General features: G+C 35.7%; 1 protein-coding gene and 1 pseudogene across 1 annotated transcript; one reads left to right on the top strand and one right to left on the bottom strand.

The window, feature by feature from the left end:
• Positions 1 to 3,042: 3,042 nt before the first annotated feature.
• LOC132312896 (cytochrome P450 89A2-like) lies at positions 3,043 to 4,872 on the top strand (annotated as a pseudogene).
• A 610-nt stretch (positions 4,873 to 5,482) lies between these two features.
• LOC132312895 (origin of replication complex subunit 3) lies at positions 5,483 to 23,416 on the bottom strand. Its single transcript, XM_059811461.1, has 17 exons — positions 23,211 to 23,416; positions 22,787 to 22,990; positions 22,357 to 22,531; positions 21,876 to 22,045; positions 21,646 to 21,776; positions 20,125 to 20,398; positions 19,935 to 20,012; positions 19,218 to 19,294; positions 19,017 to 19,107; positions 16,229 to 16,443; positions 14,705 to 14,774; positions 13,220 to 13,305; positions 11,949 to 12,038; positions 11,323 to 11,398; positions 10,868 to 10,995; positions 7,617 to 7,793; positions 5,483 to 6,061 (listed from the first exon to the last, which is right to left on the bottom strand). Exons 1-17 carry the CDS (start codon positions 23,271 to 23,273, stop codon positions 5,956 to 5,958), a joined length of 2,211 nt encoding a protein of 736 aa, XP_059667444.1. The 5' UTR covers positions 23,274 to 23,416; the 3' UTR covers positions 5,483 to 5,955.
• Between the last annotated feature and the right edge of the window lie 1,382 nt (positions 23,417 to 24,798).

Genomic DNA, 24,798 nt, shown 5'->3' with positions numbered 1-24,798 from the left:
ATTAAAGTTTTGAGCTTCATTTTCATACCCTTCCACTCACCTTAGAACCTAGAACTTGGAATACTTTATCTTCCTCTCACTCTCTTCTATAAGACCCTTGTTTAATTTTCCATTTTTGAGCTTAGGTGCATTAGATTATAAAGATTCAATTCTCTATTGAGGTAGGGAGTGTTCTACTTGATTTTCCTAAGTGAATATATTGTTCTTGTAATGATATACAAATTGTTTGCATATCCTATGTTAATTTAAGTAATAAATCACTAATGGTAGCTTGCATATAAATTGTTTTGGACTTGATATATGGCATGGCTATGACTTGAATCTTATTGTGTATTAATTTGACATGATTTAAATGAGTTTCTAAATCTAGAGACATGAGTAATTTAAGTTGATTTTAAATTCTCTTTAATTCTACCATGCTAGTAATTCATTTTTGACTTGATATATGGCATGGTCATGACTTAGTCTATGATCTATATTCATTTGGGATTATTTGAATAATTCTTGAAATCTAGACGAAGTTAACTAATTAGCTTAATTAATTTCCATTACATTGTTCTAATCATTAAATTCATGGAGTTTTTATGTTGTAATACAAATCATGACTTGTTGCTCAAACTTGCTGATTTTGGAAACTTGGGATATTATCAAGAACTTGACTAGGCTAGGATTTGGTTCTAGTACGGGGGATTGTCCTCATACATTATAGTGCGCACTATGGGAAAGGTACCCATAAGTTAATAGCTCTAAAGTGATCTCAAGAATACGGTTTTAATCTGGGCAATATCCAAGTATCTACTTGACTTGATTTCATATTTTAATTTCCAAGTTGATAACTTTGTGAAATTGCATCTTATTGTGCTATGCTGAAAGTTCTCATGTCATTTTAATAGCATGGATTACACAATATTGATTTGTAAACCTTGTAAATGAATTAAGCATATGCATGCCCATTCCCTACGAATAAACTTGTTAAACTTGTTTATTTACCCCGAAGTTACTGGGTGTTTTGCAGGTAAAGAAGCTTTGTTGTGGGATACACAACACTCTTAGACATGCTAGAAGTCTTGAAGTATTTTTTGGTGGCATTGATATGCACTTGTTAGCATATCATGATCTTTTTGGTGTAATATGTGAAAACTTGTACTAGTTGTCTAAACTATGTAATGTGCACTTAAGTGCACTTTTTGTTACTCCTTATATGTGTTTGTAATGAGGCCAAGGGCCGAAGATACTTTAAGCTATGTATGCTACTTCACTTTTATAGTTTGTTTATGAATCATATGAAAATTCATCCATTGAAGGGTCAAATTTTGCATATGATGGCCATTAAGGCTGTAGACCATTGTAGCACATCCATATCATTTTTTTACGTTTGCGTGCATGCTCACATCTCACAAAACTCATAAGTTTTGGCTTTTGAACTAATTATGGATGGATTATAAAGTTTTATACAAAAATTCATGCATTAGTTCATGTTCTAAGTTCCCCTTTGTTTTAGCATGTTAAAAATGCTCTTTACAAGCTAGAGAATGTTTCTGAGTATGTTTGGATTGTATGGGATGCATGCACAACCTTAGAATTGGACTAAGGATCATTTTCCTAGCAATATAGTAGCTTTTCAAGGTGTTTCGGTCGACCGAAACATCATTTCGGTCGACCAATGATTGTTGGGAACCTCTTTGCACAGTAAAACACCATTTCCAATAGCCTTTTACACTGTTCAAGGCCATTTCGGTCGACCGATGGCCTATTTCGGTCGACCGATGCATCACTTCAATCTACCGAAGCAACAAGCACTCTTCTTCACGATTTTAGCTCTCAGCATATTCATTTCGGTCGACCGAAATAGGTAGATCCCAGGAGTAGCTTCAGTTCAGTTTCAGCACTGCTCTTCCAACTTCAAAGGGCCATAACTTCTTCATTTCTAACCCAAATAGGGTGATTCTTGAGCCTAAATTCATGAGCTTGAAGTTAGATTTCCAATTGAACCAACCGTGCATCAAAACTCTAACTATAGTGAGAGTTATTGTAGTTTTAGTTAGATAGGGTCTTGGAAACTCTTAAACGGAGGATGCCACTTCTTACTAAATTCATATCTTTTCCGTCCGGACTCCGAATCAAGTGATTCTTGAGTCTATTTTCATTAATTTTTCATTGTCTTTCCAATGGTGTGCTTGGTAGTACCCACTTCCATTTTGGAAAAGACCGTTTTGCCCCTAGGCTCATTCTTGCCCCTTCTTGAAACATGGTTTTCGCATTTGTTCTCTTAGGGCTATGTGACTTCATTGAGGGTCACATTGGTGTATTATAGACATGTAATACCCCTAGAGGTCTTGGTTTATCATTTGCTTCCGCATCTGGATCCGTACACTGGTCATTCCTCTGTTCATAACTGATCCACCGGGTTGAATAAAAATCCGGGTCACGACAGATGAGGAGGAACATGCAGTTCGGAGTACACCACCGACACCAAGACTCTCAAATCCCCAAAAGATCATAACACCACCAAAGAACAACCAAATTGGCCTCCTCACTAAGCCACACCACACCAGAAGACAAAAAGAAGGAAGGAATAAAAAAGAGAAGAGAAACGGAATGAGAGACAAGCTCCCAATAAGTCACTCGAACAGGTCGAGAACCTCTACACAGAAAGGAGAGGTGACTGGGGTCAACTCAAGACTGCTCTACTTGTTTGGCATATTGTTAAGCACTTGTTTTAGACTTTTTGGCGCGACAGGATACATTTAGCGCCCATCTGATCAACAAAAAAAAGACTAAGACGATGTCGTTCAATTAAGGGTTAAAAGGTAACTTCATTTTTCCGTTAACAGCGGCTTCACGATTGGTCACTGAGTGCAACAAATTTATAGTCCAGGAAGTTTTTGCTTACTTCTTGAGGGTTTCTTGCAATAGGGTCACAGTGCACTTTACCCTATATTATATTCACCCGCTTGTGGGATCCATTAGTTGTGCAACAGTGTGGGCCTCACGGCCCTTTTCTTTTTTTTGGATTTTGGATTTCGAAGAGAATGTCAGATCTCCTCTATTTATACACACAGAATCATTAAACACCACACACACACACACACGTTTGAAGATAATAATCATGGAGACCTGGTTCATCATCCTCGTCTCGCTATGCATCTCAGCACTGATCAAATCTTTCTTCAACCTCCTCTTCGCTTCTTCTTCTTCCAACAACAAAAAAAAGCTTCCGCCGGGACCCTTTACTTTTCCGATCATCGGAAACTTTCTATGGCTGCGGATGTCGTTTTCAGAGATCGAACACGTCCTCAAAGATCTCCGTCAAAAGTACGGTCCCATCATGACTCTGCATATAGGGTTTCGGCCGGCCATCTTCGTCGGCAACCACTCGCTCGCCCACAAAGTCCTCGTCCAGAACGGCGCCGTCTTCTCCGACCGCCCCAAGGCGCTGGCCACCAGCAAGCTCATCAACAGCAACCAACACAACGTCAGCTCCGCCGCCTACGGCCCCACTTGGCGCACCCTCCGCCGTAACCTCACTTCCGAGATACTCCACCCTTCCCGCGTCAAGAATTACTCGGCGGCGCGAAACTGGGTTCTCGCCATACTTATTAACCACCTCAACAAAACGCAATCGGAATCGAAATCCGTGATAGTGGTGGATCATTTTCAGTACGCCATGTTCTGTCTTCTGGTCTTGATGTGCTTCGGCGACAAGCTTGAGGAAAAGCAAATCAAAGAAGTTGAAAGAGTTCAGCGAGAGCTCTTACTGAGTTTTGGCCGATTTAACATACTCAATTTCTGGCCGACCATCGGAAAAATTTTGTTCCGGAATCGGTGGAAAGAACTGATACGGCTGCGACAGAATCAGGATGCTGTATTGATCCCTCTGATCAGAGCCCGGTCAGTAGAAGTTGCTCTCAAGAAACAACAACGGAAAGAAGAGTACGGTGGTGGTGTGGTGGCTTACGTCGACACTTTGATGGATCTGGAGTGCCGGAGGAGAAGAGGAAGCTTAACGACGACGAGGTGGTGAGTCTGTACGGGGAATTTCTCAACGCGGGCACTGACACGACGTCGACGGCGTTGCAGTGGATCATGGCTAGCTTGGTGAAGTACCCGGATGTTCAGGCCAAGCTTTATGAAGAGGTCACCGGAGTCGTGGGACCACCGCCACCGCCACCACTATCGGATGAGGAGGTGGGGTTGACAGTGATAAATGAGGAGGATTTGCAGAAGATGCCATACTTGAAAGCGGTGGTGTAGGAAGGACTGAGGCGTCACCCGCCGGGGCACTTCGTATTGCCTCACTCGGTGACGGAGGAGACTGAGTTAGAAGGATTCGTGGTGCCGAAGAATGCCACCATCAATTTCATGGTGGCCGAGATGGGGTGGGACTCTAAAGTATGGGATGACCCCATGGAGTTCAAACCAGAGAGATTCTTGACTTCTACTACTGTTAATGGAAATGGCGGTGGTGCTGAAAAAGAGGCGGTGGTCAGAGGAGAAGAAGCTGGTTGTTTTGACATAACTGGGAGCAGAGAAATCAAGATGATGCCATTTGGAGCTGGAAGGAGGATTTGAGCTGGAAGGAGGATTTGCCCGCGTCGGTTTGGCTTTGCTTCATTTGGAGTATTTTGTTGCTAATTTGATTTGGTATTTCAAATGGACTGCTGGTGATGATGGGGATGTTGATCTATCAGAGAAGCAAGAGTTTACTGTTGTGATGAAGAATCCGTTAAGGGTCCATCTCTCTCCAAGGACGAAACAACATTAATAGTGGTTAGTTATTATTATAAATTAAAAGTATGGTAAAGGTCTATTTTAATTTAATTTTTTGTGATATTTCGTATCCAACTTTGTCTTCTTTCTTCTTCTGGTGTACTTCTATGCATAAGGGAAGTCTACCAACGTTGCTTATTAGTATGCCATATATACAAATCATGTGTCAGGGAAAAACTATGGTTTACCCAACAAAAAAAAACAAAAAATGGAAATTTGTAAGTCAATGCAAGCATGTATACGACCCCCTACTTTAATTGAAATTTGTCTTTCAATCTCGTTTTTTCCGTATAATTTTGCATAAATATATGTATACGATTCATATCAAGTAGTTGACTAACTTATCTAGATCATAGGATAGACTTTTTAATCTTAATTTAACGATGGATAACAAAGAACTTGGATTTGGAGATCAACTGGTGATGTTGTAAACCCCACCCTATGTGTATTGATCTCAATTCTCAACCTTGTTGATGTAATAAACTTCACCGTACCTGAACTGAAAAAAGAAAAAGGTGCATATCCATTTCATGAGATTGTTTGTATCCATTTTAAGATATATTCTTTGATCTAGCAATCACACCCAGCTCTTATCCATGTATGGGTTACCTGTTAAGAGTTCTAAACAATTCAATAGTGACATAATTCCAACCAATCACATCACATAAACCATATAAAAATTTCTCCAATACACCTGGCACAAATGGAATAGCTAGGTTTGAACAGGTGGAGCCGTGTGTTAATTCTCATCTTAAAATGTTAAGTATTCAAGCCCCAAATATTTAATTACAAGAAAGTAAGTGTAAAAAAAAAATGAAATTTTTGAAGAAAAAAAAAAAAAGCAAGCACAATAAGCATTTAAAAAAATAGGAACTTCAACCCTCAATTTTTCATTTGGGATGACTAAGCAACAGACATTCGGTCCATTTATTCTAACAATGACGCTACAGTTACCATTTAAAGTGAACACACAATAAAGATGCCTTTCAATGACCATTCAATGGTAGCAAGGAACATATCGTATGATCCATTTATGTTCATGATGCCTTTTGAACACATCGAATCTTAGTAGATAAATGAATGGTTCTTCAATACTTCACTCAATAGGCATGCAATTGCATTTACAAAGAGGGTTAAAAGAATAATGAAACGAATTGGATCAAACCTCTTCAACACCTGAACATGTTACAAACCAAAAGCCACTCTCTGCACGTAGTCAGGGCGTCTTTTGCTAGGCATCCGAAGCAGCCCTGTAATCTGAAGCTCTGTAATTGCTCTGCAGAACTGTGCTCTGTGAAAATGAGGTCAAGGATTTTCATGAATCCATCAAAAAGCATGCACACAGGTCTGTAACACGGTGAATACCGTGCAAAGGAATTCCGAACGATAGCTGACTCAATGGGCTCACTAATGAAGTTATTTTAGGGTGCAACGGTTGGGAAAGAGGGTTTTTGCAGTGCATAGGTTTAAATTTGGAAAAACACTACACATTATGGTAAATCAACAGAATATTCAAAGCCCACAAGTCCGCAAATGATAATACTGCTCCACAGCAAATACAATCAAAGATTAAATAAATTAGCATTTCCCAGCTCAAGACTCAAGTTGAAATTGTTTCAAAAAAAAAGACATTACTATTGCCCTTGAAGCATTTTTTATATGGTTGCACCATTATAAAAGATATTGAAACATATATTTTAAAATCAATTTAGCTTCACGACGGAAAGACCACATTAGGAAAATATTTGACATGGACTTAAAGAAAAGGAAACAGAAAGTAACCTTTCAAGGTTTTATTCACTTTATGCATGAGAAAAAATATAGGATCAAAATTATCTTTACTTCGGAGAAAATGAAGTCTCCAATAGATATTACTTAAAAAGTAAAATACGTGTCAGCCTCTTAGTTCCCGAAGGAAGGTCAGGGGTTCAAGCCTCAATGGAGGCATGTGTGTGCGAGTACCACCAAGTAAGAAAAAAAGAAGAAGTAAAAGACGTGTCAGTAAAACAGGGAATGAATTCAATGAGTTGGCTAGGCATGTACAGGAGTTTCCTAAAATATGCTGCATGCTAATGACCAATTTTATTGGTTAAGCTAAAGAAGGGACTACTGACCCAGGGAAAACGAAAAACAAAAAAAATAAATAAATAAATAGATGGAGGAAAATCTTTGCCAAACCAAGATTAATATTAAGATTGTGATTTGAAGTGAGAGACAAGGATGCTACCACAGAATAAGAGTGAGATGGATGAAAACAAAAGGTGCATCAATAGTGGTTACTAATGCATTCTCAGTATACAGAATATGAGACAGCTTTAAGATCATCATGCTTTGTTGTAAAAATGTTGAAAAGTCAAGTGAAAAGTATATACACAAAAGCAAGCATGGCTGAGATGAGGATGTTGAACTAACAAGTGAAAATTTAACAGATAAAATTGATAAAAGCACTTGTGAGAATTTAGGTATAGCCAATACACGAAGAAATGATAAACTGGACTGAGGCGTTTGCCTATGACGAGGCAAACAAGAAAACAATCCAACGATGAAGAAGAATACCACAGTATCTTCGAGCTCTACAAGATCTATAGGAAGAATAGAATGGGGTGAAGAGACCAAACCTAATTTTAAATTGGCTGGAGCAAACTAATAGGCATAATTAAGCTTAATAGCAGAAACGAGGTTCAATTAAGTTTACAGCAAAGAGGAAATAAGTACTTGTGCGCAAACACTGCAATGCCCTAATTGCTACTGGCCAACTAAAGTGCAAATGCAATATGTCCAAATAGACTGCATCAAATGGTGGGAAGTTAGAAAGTTGTATTTGGAAAAGAAAATCAAGAGGATACTGAACTGATGCTTCACTCTTGTTGTGAGATTCATTTGTGACTTTTCTTTTCTTCGGTGATGGTGAGTGCTTCAACCTTTGTTTCGCTTTGATTGTTGGGGGAAGGACAGTTGCTTTAAAAGATTGATACCAGTCATGGAGATTAATAAGGTCACCATGCTCTTGAGCCAACATATACCTATAACAAATGAACATGTACAGCTTTTAAGTAACCCTTCAAACTTCACTAGAAAGGAATTTTTTTCCCCTTTTCTTGTAAGTAACTTCATTAGAAAGTTGACAAATAAAAATTTAGAGTAACCCTCAAAAATTGTGTTCATGACCAGTGGCATTTGTTATCTTAGGTTTTTCTAAATTGAAAATCAGATGTCACAGACAATAATCTCACGATGGCACAATGTATATATGCAAGGAAGCTTTCACCTAGAAGTTCCATGCTGCAAACCCCTTCACTTAAAAAAGAAGGGACCCCTTTACAGAAAAAGAAGAGGGGATCCTGCTTCCTCAAACATGGACTTGCATATCTATCTCTTACTCAAGCAAACCAAAAGCAAGGCCACTAATAATAAATAAGAATAGCGCTCTCGATGTCCTTTGTTACCATTGCTTCCTTGTTCTTATGGCGAGCTTCCCATTACTCATCTACAGGGCACGACACAACCTCATTGGAACGAAGATGGGAAGGCTGGGTGAGAGACTAGGAGTCTAGGCCAACACAACTCTAGCGAAACTGACAACTAATAATCTGGAGGAATCCATATTAGATTCGGACAAGAATATTTAGCATGGATTTGAGAACTCATCTTGTTTCCTTTTCTTTTTTTTTCCCCCACTTTTCATGATAGTAAGAATACACCCCCAATACCTTTCAAAAAAAAAAAAAATACATCCCCAAACCCCCTTGTTTCAGCTATATGCAAACACTTGCCGCTATGCTACAGTGTCTTTTGAAAATTTGTTGGTTGCTTGTACTGGTTGAGGCATCTAATTTAACAAATTTCACGATATGTGCAACAAATGACAAGGGCAGGGTCAGTTACAGGTTGGAGAACAGCCTAGTATAGTAAGTATCTACCTAGAATGAAGTTGATTGAAGTTTGGTGAATATAAAATTACCTTTTTGTCTGGATCATACAAAATTATAGTTCTTGATAATACATGTGATAATCATCAAATTAAATTGTCATAATTAAAATCATGTATTTACCATATAGTAAGTGCATAATTTTCAGCCAAAACCAATTTTATAAATTCAGACATCCAAAAGCTCAAGCAATAATTTTAAAACCTAATTCTTGTTCAAAAAAAAAAGATTCATGCAGGCCAGATGGTCTACAAGATGAGGCAAGAAATCCTGCCACCTGTGCATCAAGATAATAAACTTAAGATAAATAAACAAGAGGTAAATTCCACAATTTCTCTTATATACCACACCTACCATGGATCTAAGATTTGGGTAGGATGACATTTCCTACTTGGAAGTTTTGTTTTTTTGAAGAACTCATACAGTAGAGAAGCATATAAAAAGATAAAAATAAATAAATAAATAAATTAAAAAAAAACATATTTGGAAATTTCTTGTGAAAAAAGAACATGAATTTGGCAGATATATATGGTTGGAACATTTTCAATGTAGGATTCTAGACAAATACTGTCAGTCAGTAACTATAATTTCTACTAAAATATACCAAGACAAAAAGATAACACTACATCCTCTACCAAACTAAAAGGAATGGGGCCAGGTGAAAGGCCTGATAATGTCATTATCATCAAAATAGAAGAAAGATTTTTAAAAAATAGAGATAAACAGAGAGAGGCCTTAAATAAAAAAAGAAAAAAAGAAAATTTGATTAATATTTTTGCATTTATAACACTTGAACAAGCTCAACCTGTGTCACATGAACTCTCCCATTCCTCTCAGGTACCTATTGACACGACATTACATGGGCATGGATATGAGATGTGTCCAACACTTATCCTAATTGGACAAATCTTAATAAATAAATAAATAATAAAAACTTAAATTTGCTACCAAAGAATCCATGCTAAATATAAGGAATCCATATTAGACTCGGATTCCTTATATGTGATGATGGAAGAAGAGGAATAATAATAATAATAAATAAATAAATAATAAAAACTTAAATTTGCTACCAAAGAATGGTCGCATACTTCTGAGATTAGATGAAATCCCCTTTTTCCACCAAAATCCATTTAAAAATAAAATTATAATCGAGTATATCCTTAAAGAATAACATCACATATTACCCTAATATATAGCATATTACATGTTTAAATGTGTCCACGCACCCATACCCAAGCTTTGAACACATTTCAAGCCTAATCCCCGTACCCTAATATTTAGGTTTCAAAGAATTCCAGACAGACAACCGCACCCAACATGCATACCCAAGTCTATGTAATATAGCACTTAACAGTGCTTTTAATAAGGATTCTGTGTGACCTAGGCCTCTAGGGATCCGTAGTGATAAACAACTCTCCATGAAAGAAAGTTCACAAACTTTATCATGTTCAATTCATCAAATTCATCAGGGTTGAATATTAGATCAATTGAATTGCATCTCAAAAACGTAACCCAATACGATCCCACATATCAAGAGTGCTTAAAGGACAAACTTGATACAAACTCAAACTTGTGTTCTCGCACATGACAGTCCAAGTTTTACCACTGAATTAGGCAGTGGCCTCCAAAAAGAACCTAGACGGATTCACATTTGGAATTGTTTTCTAAACGAAGGAGGGAGTTTAAGCTAGTGACAAGTCCAAGACATTGAGATAGAACAAAACATATATAATTATGTCATTATATTGTGAAAATGAAAAACTAGAAACTCGAACTATCATCAACTGACAACAATTAATTGCACTACCGAGAGTGTACTGATGAAGGATCAATTCAATCATTCGATCATCTAGTAGTTTATCTTTTAATTTGATGTGCATTGCATTAAAAAATTTCCCCACATTCTGTATTTTATGTTTTCAGCAAAAACCTACCAGGGTAAAACAAGGTTTTTTTTTTAAGTGATAGTGAAAGTACAAACAATAGATATTATTACCCTATGATAGCTACCACCATTAACAAGTCAATACTAAATTTGATGTAAATTTTAAAAGAAAAAGAAAAATGGATTGCATTCATAGCGTAGTGGTGGGTTGGGGCCATTGCCAACCAGATGCTATAGTTCATATCCATCATTTATCAGAAAAAAGAAGTGTGAAAACACTTACATAATTGAGGTGTCATGCATGGATGGCAACATAAGGTTGCCACTTTTGTTGCAGCAACTACACTTGAGGAACTTGTGAAACTCCAGTAGATCGGCTTGGATTGTTCTTCTTGGATCTCCTATCAAAGCCTAACATAATGAAACCAAATTTTAAGCACACAAACTATATCTTCAAGAACTTCAGAACTGCTACGCATGATAATGTTCGTATAAACTTGATTGTTGCAACCAAAGAACAAAGGTATTTCAGGAACATTAATATGTGAATGATAGATGCATAAAACTACAAAAAAGAATGTGATAATATGATTATTAAGTTTTTTTGGAGAAAAGTGTCTGCACTGTCTCAACAATAATAAGTTGTCATACAATGGACTGCCATCTGATTTCTATTTTTTTTGTAACTACAAAAGCTCATGCAAGTATGTTAGTCAAAATAATTCTCAGAATACTTACCGACTGAAGTTTGTCTACGTTCTTAAAACAGACAACTTCGTGGAAAGGTATGCACTCAATAGGCTGCAGATTGTCCCTGTTTCAAAATCAAAGAATCACAAGTTGAAAGCATTCAATAACAGGGAAAAATAAAATTAGTAAATGCCAATCAAGGGGACATTTAGTTTTCGCTTTAATAAAACTTCAGAAGAAACATTTATTATTACAGACTTTACCCCCACAAACATAAACAATAAGCACTAATGAAAACGAAATCTTTTGTTTCAAGGTGGTGGCTTAAGTTTGAAATACTACAAAGCACATACTTCTATAAGGGGGACGTACCCATATGTCGGATACCGACACTCATTCAGATACTTACAGTAAGTGTCGATACTTCCTAAGAATATCCATAAATTTAGAGCACTTTTAAGTGAGGAAAAGTGTACCAAATATATCATCAAAGCATAGTAATTATAAAGTTGTAGCAAGGCAAGTAGTGGAATAAGTGATCAAATACGAATTTCCAAAAGTAGGAGGCACAATATTTTTTAACTCAGAAGAAGTAGCATCCTAGGACTTTTATAAGGTTGAACATCTCAACAAAAATGAGCAGAGAATAAGGTATAGGAGAATGCCAACCCTACCTAACCAGACATTCCATCAATGCAGCAGCTTTCTCGTTTAGTGCTTTTGCTTCCTTTTCGATATTTAAATTGTTTCGAGTAGTATGTTTCCTGTCACATGAACAAATTTAAAATGGAGAAAGGAAGGTACAACCAGGTCAGAGCTGTCTAGGTCACAAACTTCTATAATTTTATTAGCAAAATTTGTGAATGTTATTGTAATGGTATCATAAAAGGTAAGGCAAAAAAAAACGTTCCATTAAAAAGAATAAAGGATGCTCAAAAAAAAGAAAAAAAATAGATAAGTGATGGAAGAGCGTGTGTTTATAAATCCAAGTAATATCCATGACATTTTAGTCCCACTTGGTTTAGGTGACTTGTGAGTTGTGATACTAAAACTCAATGTTAGATAGCAACTTCATATTAATCTAGAAGATCCTAACTAATTTAGGTACAGGTCCACTTCGCACTAACCGTACTTTCTTACTTGGTTTTACTTTAAAGTTTAAACACTTTAATTGACATAGTGAGTAAAAAGTGAGACACAGCAGAAATGGAAAAATCAAAATAAAAGGAGATGGAGACAATTTTGCCTTAACGATCTATACCAACTGAGAGTACATTCACCCACCAAGTCAAAGGACAATATTAAAGAACTGGTAACCAAAACCAACTCCCTTCACACTCCATTATACCCACCACATCTAATATGTAAAAGAGGACACTCCAATAAACATGATCATATCTCATCTGTACTTAAACGCAGCCACCTATTTCTTCAAATAAAGATATTAACAAGGAAAATAATTTCTGAATTATTATTTCAATAGACATGAGGTAGTTTAATGAAAGTAATGAGTAAATAATATTTTAAAAATTAGGCCTAGTTACACTTGTTATGATAGAGAATGGGCCTTGGTGCAACAGTAAGGTTGCTCCATTGGAAATAGGAAACAACCTCTTTACATGTGGAGGTAAGACTGCATACATCTGACCATGTAATGCTGGGAGCTTCATGTGCTGGCTTAGCCCTTTCTACAGTAGACATTGGTTAACATGGTATCAAAACAAGCAAGATCTGGAATCCAAACCTCACTGTCGCCCGTGTTGAACCAAAATTTGGCCACTCGTGAGAGGGTATGTTACACCTCTCTAACAACAAAAGCTTTTGATTCAACTTTTAGGATTCAGTACAATAATTTATATATCGATGCAGCAAATGGTTTTACGATATATTGTGTGGCACAAGAAACCCAATAAAACTGCAACACGAAGTTAACATAGAGAAGTACTTGGATAAGTCCCTCAAATCTCGTTGCAAACTCTTGCCGTCCTCAAATTTCAACAAAGATTGCAGCTCCCTCACTTTCTCGTGGATCTAAGACAGACATGTGATTCAAAATCATTATTTTTTACTAGACATCAACTAATTAATTAAAAGGCAAAACCAGCAATAGACCCAAGCACTGCTAATAAAGAGTTCACATGGAAGCAAAATTATAAACAAAAACACACAAAAGATCACTTCTAGGCACAATTTATACAGGCATTGAGTAGTTAAGCCATAAATTTTCAGTACAGCATGCAAATGAAGTATAGCCAAGCTGGTAAAAGTAGAGTTATGAAAGAAATATCTTGTGCAAAAAAAGTTTTGAATTAGGAAACTTATCTCGAACTTGCAGTTAATTTTCAAACCTTCCCATGAGTTGTTCCATTGAGAACTTACATAGGGGATTTCTCGTAGAAATACAATACCTGCACCCCTGTCCAAAACCCTGGTTTTTGACCCTATAATACCCCTGTGGAAAGATCTTGATTTAGGACCCTAAGAAAAGAATTTATAAGGAATTTCCATTGAACACAACATTGATAATGGTGCTTTGACCATTTTTGCGGAGCCCATGCTCACATGTTATGAGAATGGAATCTTAAGAATTTGGAAGTTGCTACTTTCTTCTTCCATTATGTTGGTCCCTAAAATGAGAGGATCCATCAATCCTATGGATTTATTCCAACTACTTTGGTCAATAGCTTTAACAAAGTCTTCTTTGAAGTCTTCTCTGTACATTTGGTTATCCTCCAAATTATCTTCTCTTATTTTGCCTTCAGTAATGATAGACAATATTGAAGCTATAATTGGCAAGCAGAATGAGGACACAGAAATAACATATTTAGATAGACAATATTGAAGCTATAATATGGATTTCAAACAATTGTTTATTTTTCAAAAAAAATAGTCAACTTGTTTATTTGTTATTTTTGAGTATCGGTAGCATATCAATCAAGATCAAGTTGTATCACTGATACCAAGTCCTTTGGCAGCCAAACTATACCAGATTGGAAGTTTAGAAACGACACTTCAATTTATGACAATTACATACCTTGTCAAGTCATAACCATAAAAATTTCATGGCTGAAACGCTAAATTGGCTCCATGACAACCAGGTATCCCATTCACGATAATAATAGCCTGGTATCCTAAGCTACTGGTTTGTAGAACACGAACTCATAGGAGAGGCAAGAGAATAAGCTATTACCGTTTCTACAGATCATTGAAATCGAAGATATTAGACCTCAATGCGTATGCATAAACTAACAGTTTTGGCCTTAATGATATCCATGCTCTCCAAAAGACTCTGATTTCCAACTTTAAGACAAGGAAATGACAAAAGTAAAGAAACCCTAAACAAATCACAAAAAAATAAAAGTAATAAATTAATTACTTAGAAAATAAAAATAAAAAGCTTCAAATAACCTTTCACAAACAGAACTGATACCTCATTTATTCCCTCTGTATGATTTTCCCAACTCTTGAGCAACTGGCATAATCGTGCTGCTGGTAAATCCCTGATTAAACTACAATTTAGTATTCTAGTGAATGCATACAAAAGAAACTGAACTTACTAATATATAAAATGTTCCCTTATAGTTTAAGATGACAATATTTCATCAACTTTACTTCAAGCATCAATGAAATAATTGAACAAACAAATGGCTCCGCAAAGTATTAAATAATCTCAATACATCATTGTTGTAATAACATATTGTAGATCATCGTCCACCCTATCTATGACTTGTTCAGATAACTAACACGTATACATAGTGGCAGTTGAGCATACTCAAGATTTACAATCTACTTTAATGATTGGACCAAGTTAAATTAAATTTTACAATACTGTTATACAAGAAGTATTCAATTTTTTTTTTTTATTTTTTTATTTTTTTTTGAAGAAGAAGAAGAAGAAAAGAAAAGAAAAACAAGCAAACAAACAAAACAAAAAATGAAGAGAAAAATGGTAAATCATATTATCAGGCCACATGACTAATGATAATGGCAATTGACAAACTGATGAGCCAGAACTCCAGAAAAAATTGCAATTATACAAAAATCCATACAAGGCCTAGGATACCAAATCCAGACTTCAGGAATGCAGATAGCTAAACCAATATGTGGTTTAGCAAATTTCCTCTTAATCTGCATTTTAAAATCTTTTCCTTCAATCCACAGTTTTGACCATTTGACCATGAATGGGAACACTTGATCCATTCTTAGTAGGGCAGATAATTCAAAATTTAATTTTTGCTGGCGTCAAAAATCAATTGTGGGACCATATAGCTGAATCACTGTAAAGGCCCATACAGTTCAACCAAAGACTGGGTTGCTTAAAATTGTCCATCATATATTATTTTTAAGGGTCCTAAATTTTATTTACATGAAAATGCATGCGTAAGTGAATCAACGATCTCAATATGCTTATAAGCCTCTTTTTACGAAACAGCCACTCTTGCTCTCTCCCTCTAGGCCTCTAGGTGCTACCATCCTAGTATAAGACCATATAGAGCCTGCAAAAAGTGAGTGTGTAATGTCTAGAAGGTGCACAAGGGTTCACTAGCCTCGATACAGGCCATGTGTCAACCTAGGATAAGATATCCAAGGGCTGAGAAATAAGTGAGGTCATCCTCAGCCCTTTCCCCAAGACTAGATGATAGGGAGAAGAGAGGCTTAAAACTTATAAAACAGTAGAGTGGGAGAAGCTCAGTAACCAATTGCAATTAATAAACACCTCAGAGAAGATGTACAAAATACTATCCCTCTAAGACTAGTGAAGGTACCTCTTTTCTGTGACACTGCAGTTTAAAATGGCTAGTTGCAAGGCTTAGCAACTTGCAAAAAGATGTGCATACATTACCCAACAAAAAGGACCAAGGTCAATATACTATATGATACAGTCCCAGAGATCTTTGTTGCTTGGATCAAAGGAGATTTAATTTGTAACTCAAATAAATATCGATTTACCTACCTTACCTTGCGTATCGCCTGACAGATTAAACCACCTTTCTCCAAGCTAGGAGGATACTGTCCATGCACACAGCGACCACTTGAAGACATTCTAAATATTTTTCCTAATCCCAAGTGATTATCAGAAGCACTTGAATCATATAGCTGTGGATCAAGGACCTCACAATATAAATCTAACAAGTTAACTTTATGATACTTTCCAGCTTCGTATAGGCACTGCAACCAAAAAAAGCAGTCAACAAAAATAAATACTTTTCCGTGAATTTTTTTTAAAAAAATTGCTTGATCAGTATATAAACATGACAACAACAATAATCAACTCCACGGGAAGAGGTTGGTGGAAGCAATAAGTTGCAACCCAGAGGTTACATAATAACCAAAAATAGTAAGGCTTGAATTGAAGTCTAAAAAAGTCTTATTGGCAGAAGGCATGGAATAAAATTCTAATTGCCTATTTATTAAAACCAAGTAAATAAGGATACAGCAACATTTCCAGCTTCAACCATAACCATGACAATAATATAACACATTAAATATCTAAAAATCCATTACACAGTGCCTTTTTATATGTAACATGTTCATTGTTTTCAAAGTTTTGATTGAAAACAAAATTAATAATACAAGGTCCAGCAACTGCAATTGGTAAGAAATTGGGAATAACATACTCAAAAGACATGGCATATCCAACCTTTTCTTCTGTGTTGACAGATGACAACACAGATTGTCATATCAACAGGCAAATAAAGCTCAAAACAGTCTCTTCTTTTAAGATGACCAAAGGGAATCACTGCTTAAAAACTATTTATAAAGTTTTATCTTCCTCACATCAGCAAATAAAAAAAACTAGTATCCCATTTTTAAACCTGTCACGCAATTAATTGTTTTTAACACCTGTGTTAATGAAAATTTGATTGTCTGATTACCATATGCAACCAAAAGCTCTTCGCATTTATCCATAAGCTTGCTTCACCACTGACTACTGTGTAAAAAGTATAATAGTTTTATACTGCCTACCAAGGTTAACAAAATGGGATTCTACATAGGATCAATTTGGGGCCTCAAGATAGGTCGGACCGTAGGATCAGATCAAGAATCATAAGATTCTACAAAATGAAAAGGATAAGACCTAATAATATTTGTGCACTAAATAATTCTTTAAAAACGCACAAGAAAAAGGTATAAAACTGATAATGAAAATATATGAGAATTAAGAGAAGTAACACATAATTTAAACCTCCAGAAGCTCTTTCTAATAATTTTGAGTTGATCATACATCACTTCATTGTTTAATTGCAAGAGAAATACGGACCTTTCCTTCTCTTTTTTGGGGTGGTGAAGGTCGTGTTTGTTTGATTTTGGAGTTTCTCTAATGTTCGAATGGTCTAGGGTGAGTGGGTGTCTGGAAAAAGAAAAAGGGACTTCTAAGGATGAGAAACTTTTATGTCATATCAAAGTATGAATTTCTGAGTTTTGTATTTTAATGGACGGCTGTGCATTTGTCTATCTCAGTGGAGTCTTTCTACGGATCTTCAACTGCTTTATTGTCTAGTGGAGTCTCTTTACAGGTGAGAGCTTGGTAAACATTGTTTGACATATTCTCTAACAATTTAAACATTTAGGGCAAGTGGTTGTCTGACATTTAGAGCTTGGTAAACATTGTTTGACCTATACTTCATTTTTTTTCAAGAAGAAAAAATGTTGAGCAGAAAAATATGAACAGTTAACAATTATACAGGGAAGCAGTAAATGTACATCACTCACGCGCGCGCACAAAAAGAATCCTAAACAGATGTGGCATAAGAAAAGAAAGAAAATGTGCATAGCAAGATGATCCACTTTATTTTATAGGTGTAAGTAATACAGGTCTTATTGTATCAAACTATCATCTTCAATTGAACAAAAAGTTTTGATACTTTTAAAACCAACAATTGGATTAGGCATCATTAGCTTTCTAAGCCAAACAATAAGATTTGAACCCCTTCAGCACCCCCATTTTTTTATGACATGCCAAAAATTTACCAGTATTGCTTCAACAAGTTTGGCCTATCAGCTTTAGAACTGCGGAATTCTATGTAATATCATATAGGTGAGATCGATGACGATGTAATAAGTAGGATTGGAATTGGTTTGGCAAAATGGAGACAAGATAGTGATATCCTATCTAATAAGAGAATATCTAGGACTAGGAGGTTAAAAAGAAATTTTCTACAGGATTTTCGTCAGGCTAGTTATCTAATGCAGAGCAAAATATTAGGCATTATTAGTAATAAATAAGAAAAAGTAGGTCTAGGTGGTAATCGTGGTATGGATATATACAATGTAGAGAAATAGATGCATAAAAATAAAAAATAAAAAGACTAGTTGAAATAGAAGGTAAGAGACAAAAGAGGCAAACTAAACTAAATTGGGATGAAGAGTAAGATAATACATTAATGAAATAGACAAATAAGGAGACATGGCATGGGATGGAAAACAATGGAAGAAAGAAATTATGGGGCTAGTTTCCTCCACTCAATTTTTTTTTTTTTTTCATAAAATAATATTGATGCAGCGGCCACCAGACCAATCTTAACATTATTATTCAGTAGAGCTACTAAACAAGTTTTTATGTTCTTTTATATTAAAGCTTTTATAATAAGAGCTTTAGTTAACATAAGAGCTCTAATTACTTTTACAATGAAAGACACAAGGTAGTTAAGGAATAAGGAGAAACATGTTTTGTTTATTTTGGGCCACATGTTGTAACCTATGTTGACAAACAATGAAAACTAAAGATTTTAAGGCCTCACCAAAACCAAAGAGCTCCATAATCTCTGCAATCTCTTCAATTCTGACAAACCATGAGCCCAAATTTCAGCATTTGGTTCATCCAGTTTATTCCTTATGACAGATTTTGCATTCTAAATCAGAAAATCATCCTCATAAGAGCAGCATGTATTGGTCATTTGGAGAAATATAACAATTGCAACATTGATCGATATTTTATGTACCTCCTGCAAGATGGAAGATCAAATGCCTGCTTGAGCATTATTTCTGGCAACATTACATGTTTTTTGCTCCAAAAACCCTGTAATCATTAAAAATCAACCGGGCAAGGAAACCATGAGGAAAGAAAGTCAAGTTATAATCTCCTTGAGTATATGTAACATTTTAAAAAGAAAATTGCTCCCAACGGCCTGCAAGCCGCCGTGCCATTTAAAGTAGTAAAAGAATTGTACAATTATCAAAGCAGAAGCACATTTACATGTATTTGTGTATATATAGATATAGATTTAGATATGAAATTGGTTTAGTCATGTACATTGAAAAAATTGAAGGAAATTACTATAACCTAATTAGCTCCTTATTATGCACCTCAATTTATGTGCGGTTAAAGCCTAATCCTCAACACCATAAGCAAAGAGGTGAGTTCCCTGATGAGCAACGCTGCTTTCTTCAGGCAGTCAATAAAAAGAAAATATGTGGAAAATGCAGTATTCTTTTATAATGTAACCAAAAATAAATAAAAAATTATTATTTTCATGCCATCAGAATTAGATGATTTCTCAATGCCTGAATGATGAACCAGAGTAAAAATGCTTGACAATTTGATTTATGACGTAACATTATAGAAACAAAGACCGATTTGAACTAGTATACAAAACATCTAAACAGCACAACCAAAAAAGAGAATTACTAAAAGATCATACAGAGGAGGGAAATTTAACCTGGCTGTCTTCTTCACTAAGTGACCCACTGAGTACGGAACTTAGAGGTTCTGAACAAATATGTTGGGCAACTGCTATCTGGAAAACATTTGTTATTCCAACAAATTTAGCAATTAACAAATCAAGCTGATTTAACAAGTACAGATAACTGACAACAATAGTCATAAAACACTCAGAGTGGAATACCAACCTTTAAAGCTTTTATAAATGAGGTCAATGTTCCATCATGTCTTAAGAAGTAGTTTCTCAGAAAAACTGCCACCTTGTGGCCTAAACTGAACCCAGAACATTGTTTCACAAGAACAGCCTCAATGATTGCATCCATTCTCTCAGCCGGGGATCCCAAAATGAACTTACGAGAGGACAAGTACTGTAGTGCATTAGAAGGAAGTATGCTTGTTGAGGCATCAAAAGTGGTTGCAACTCCCAGTATCAAGATCATTGGAATCTTAACTACCCATTCACTGTTAACATCAAAGCTGTGAGCACTAATAGGCCAAAGTGGCATGAAATATATAAAAACTAAATATAACATAAATCAACTATTTGTAAAATCCTTGTATAGAGAGCAATATAAATATATATATATATATGTGTGTGTGTGTATATATATAGAGAGAGAGAGAGATTAGGGTCACCTATCAAATAATTATTGTAGAGAACAGACCTGATCCACAATTGTTTATCAAAGAATATGGCCATTTATAAGACTAAATGGCAAAGAACAATATGAGTAGCAACCTCCTTTTATATAAAATAAAAGAATTGTTAAATTTAGCTGATTTGGTTAGAGTTGAGTTGTAATGTTTCGATATTATGGTCCATTATATTGGTTGAATGATCCTTTCTAGCAAGTTAATCAACCTAGGCTACTGTTATCAAAAACTTGTGTTTTACTTTTTATCAAGGGAGACCTAGCTTGAGCCAGCCCTCAATCCTAACCATTGAAAGTGAAGGAAGTTCCGACACGAGTTGAGGTAGCTTTTGCACCTCTACGTATGAAAAACGTGCAGGACTCTCAAGATTAATTTGGGGAGAAAAAAAAATAAAAAAATGAAAGGAGGCGTTGTCATAGACAATGGGGATCAAATAGATAACTAAAAATTTTAATTATGAGGTAAAGATGGTCCAATTCAAAATTCGGAAGAGCTTTTGTACATATGGGATGCATTCATCTAAACCTTGATCATGTCTATGGGTCGTAGATTCACTTTAAACATAATACACAATTGTAACATAGAGATGTGTGTACAAACTGCCAACGGATCTCACAACAATGCACGATTGATCAAGGACAATTAAACTCCAACTATCAAATGGATGGATGTCATGTAGCTCTATTAATGAGTTTCAAAACGATTTAGATAATATCTGATGAGGATATTGTAGCTGTGTTATACCAAGTAGGAACTTCAAAAATCTTTAGACAGGACATTATTGGATCCTATGAATTGAGTTGTACATGTAATAGCAAATCTTTACTGAGGTCAGATGAAAGATTTAATTTGTTGGCCTTAAGAAACATCATATAATTGAAAACTTCAGACTCATTCTAAAAAAACACTTAGCAGAATTTAAATTTGGCGGCAACACAGTCTACTTAGATAGTTGACGCATTTAACAAGAATTGACTAGTGCCACACATTCAAATGTTGGGGGATAGCTAATGGGAAAAATAATAGCAACCAGCAATGTTAAGGAACCACAATACCTCAACGTAAGGATGAAGTCAGACAAGACAGACCCGCAGCACCTTTCCATATCATCAATAATCACGACTATTGGATTCTCGTAGTTTCCCTGTTCACTGTACCATGATGCTAAGACAGATATATCGGCTGCCTGCAAGAAAACAGCATTGAGAACAAGTATGATTTCGCGAATGCACTTCACCTAAAGAAGCAAGTTTAATTTATATAAAGAACCGTTGGCATTACTTACATCCAAGTTAACCATTAGAAACTGTCTCAGTAAACCTCTGAGACATCCACCAATCCCATTCTTGGCAGAGAAGTCCAATGAGGAAAGGTTAGCCACATGGCATCCATGAGACTTCAGATGCAGACCAAGGTCCTCAAATGTCAACAGATCATCCACAAATTCCATAGTCTCTGCAAATCATTGATCAAATAAGAATTCCAATGTCAAAACTAAACAACAAAAAAAGAAAGGTAGAAGTAAACTGGTGGACTAAAAACCCAAAACAATATGTTCAGCATTCCTTTGTGAATATATGCAACCATGTTATATATATATATAGAGAGAGAGAGAGAGAGAGAAACTGAAGAACCCTGAAGGGACTGAATTTCTCTCTCCATTTGAAAAGCTCTGGAATTTACTCTATGAAATTCTGAATCGTAATTGAAAAAACTTAAATTAAATTACAAAAAAAAAAAATATATATCCAACAGCAACAACTTACTGGTGAAGACCAACCCAGTTGCAATTTGCCTACATGTAGCATCAGTTACAATGGGATACGATGGAGTGGCCTTGCTGTGATGGGACATTCCACGTGAACGAATTGCAGTGAATGACTCGTCAACCCATTGATGTATATCATTGAATACATCAACATTGATATTCCTTAAAACATCCTGCAATTAGGAAGAGACAAAGTTCATTTGTTTACATTGATACTCTGTAGTTCTTGTGATCAAATTAGGGCAACTCTGCTTAGTTAGGCCAAATATCGTCATATATGGCACACTGAGTGATTTCTTGGCTTCCTCAGTTCCAAGTAGAGTCCCAAAACACACACACACACACACACATATATATATATTTCGTCTTATGTACCAAATGAACGGAGCAAAGACAATAAATTAATTAACAATATAAGAGAGTTGAACCTTGATTGTTGACTCGATTTTGGACCACACATAATTGAAAGTTTCGGTTCGCAATTGCTCACGGCGACTATCATCATATTCTTCTTCTGCCGTCTCCGCCTCCAATTTGTGGGAAATTTTAGACGAACATCGAGATAAGTCTATCCTTCTTCTGGTTTTTCCAGTTGATTTTTTTGATGACGCTTTGTGAAGAACGAAGAAGGGCTGCAAAACAATTAGCACTGATTCTATTAGTTGTCTGTTTGGTTGCCGAGAAAAAGTCAACAGAAAATACAAGAACTATCCAAGTCGTAGAAATGAGGATTTAGCATATTTCAATTCGACGTTTATTTGTTAATGTTGTTATCCTGTATGATTTCAATCAGGGTGTGCGTATATATGTGTGTTGCAAAAGCAGCAAAATGGAATAGCTCTTAGGAAGAACCTGAAGGAGATTGTTGTCTGCATTTTCAGTCGTTGGCGCTTCAGCGACTGCGGAGTTCGCCATTGAGATTAGGGCTTCTTACTCGGCTCCACTAGGACCACGATTCCTTTTATTCTTCTCCCTCTTCTTTTGGCGGGAAACAACTCGAGGTAGGGTATAGGGGCAAATGGGTGGGTTTGGACGGGTTTTGGGTGAAGAATGAGTCGATACATAATCCGTCAATAGTGGGTCATAAATAAATAAATAAAACGGTAGAGAGAGGGAGAGGAAGGATAGACGAGATAAGAGAGGAAAAAAATGGAGGAGACTAATTTGATTTTGGAAAGGGTGGGTTGGAGTGCCCATTCACTCTTAAGGCACCGTAACTCTTGAACTGAATTAGTACTTATTTTTTACTCATTAGTGATTCACTCACTTTAATTTGAGTATCTAAATAATTTAATTTTAATGAATGAGTTTGGACGGTTTGATAGATTTGGGCTTAAATTGCCGGCCCTTAATTAAACGCTTAAGCCTTAGTGCACTAGTTGTGGCGCATCATGCATAACCTTTAACTGCGCTCGTGACCAATAAATCCATCATTTACTAATATTTTGCAAATTTGTTTTGAAAAATAAAAAATTAAATTTTGGTGATCAAAATTAAAAAAATTACTTTACAAGACCTTAAACTCAAAAACATAAATAGTTACCAAACTTAAATAATTGGTCAAAAATACTTGGTTTTATATTTTTTTATTTTTATTTTGGGTAAAGTACACTAAAACCCTGAGGTTTTGTAACAACCCGTATTTTTCCTTTATTTTTTTTTTTTCTGAAATTTTACGAATAAATTTTTTTTGTTAAATTTTCTTTTCTGAGTTCGATTACTCATCACTTAGTGTCGTCTAGAGTGCTCGGAAATAGTTTCCGAAACTGGATTGACAACTTCCTTTAAGGATCGAGTCATTTCCATTTTTTTTTTTTTTTTTGATACTATTCACTTTTCGTCTTTTTCCCGGGATTGATTTTATTCACGTAACCTCACTTTTTTTGCTCATAATTGATTATGATTTTGCATGCATCCATGATATTTAAATTACACGCTTTGTGTATTTTTATTTTTTCTATAAAAGTATGCTAGTTGTTTACTTTTACGTAAACGAGCATGGATGCATAGTTTCTTCAGAAATATTATTTGTTTTTGAGATTTTTTCGTAATTATATAAAGTAATTATTTTATTTCTTATGGACCTTTTTGCAATTTATTTTGGTAGATATTTTCAAAAATGACCTTTTTGTAATTACCGAAAAAGTGTGACAAGTGTCGCATTCTCATTGATCCATTTGTAAGCATCTCATTGGTTCACACTTTGAAGCCTTGAATGATGACACGTGGAGAATGGAGATTCACTCACTTGTTGGCCTAGCATTGGTGCACTTGTTGGCTTGGATTGTTGACAAGTGTAGGCTTTAGATTAAGCCTAAAATGAACCATTGTATTAATGACAAGTGTAGGCTTCTAATTAAAGTCTAGCTTTTGTGTGTGTGAGGGGATAGTGCAAGACTAGGTGTGTTTGATTTCCATTGACCAAGTAAGTGGAGGAATA

The sequence above is a fragment of the Cornus florida genome, unplaced genomic scaffold, assembly GCF_030987335.1.
Source record: "Cornus florida cultivar Cherokee Brave unplaced genomic scaffold, ASM3098733v1 CherokeeBrave_3.0.0_Hap2_Chr06, whole genome shotgun sequence".
Taxonomy (NCBI): domain Eukaryota; kingdom Viridiplantae; phylum Streptophyta; class Magnoliopsida; order Cornales; family Cornaceae; genus Cornus; species Cornus florida.
The sequence above is the reverse complement of the archived record's forward strand: the minus strand, read 5'-3'. Positions and strand labels throughout refer to the sequence as shown.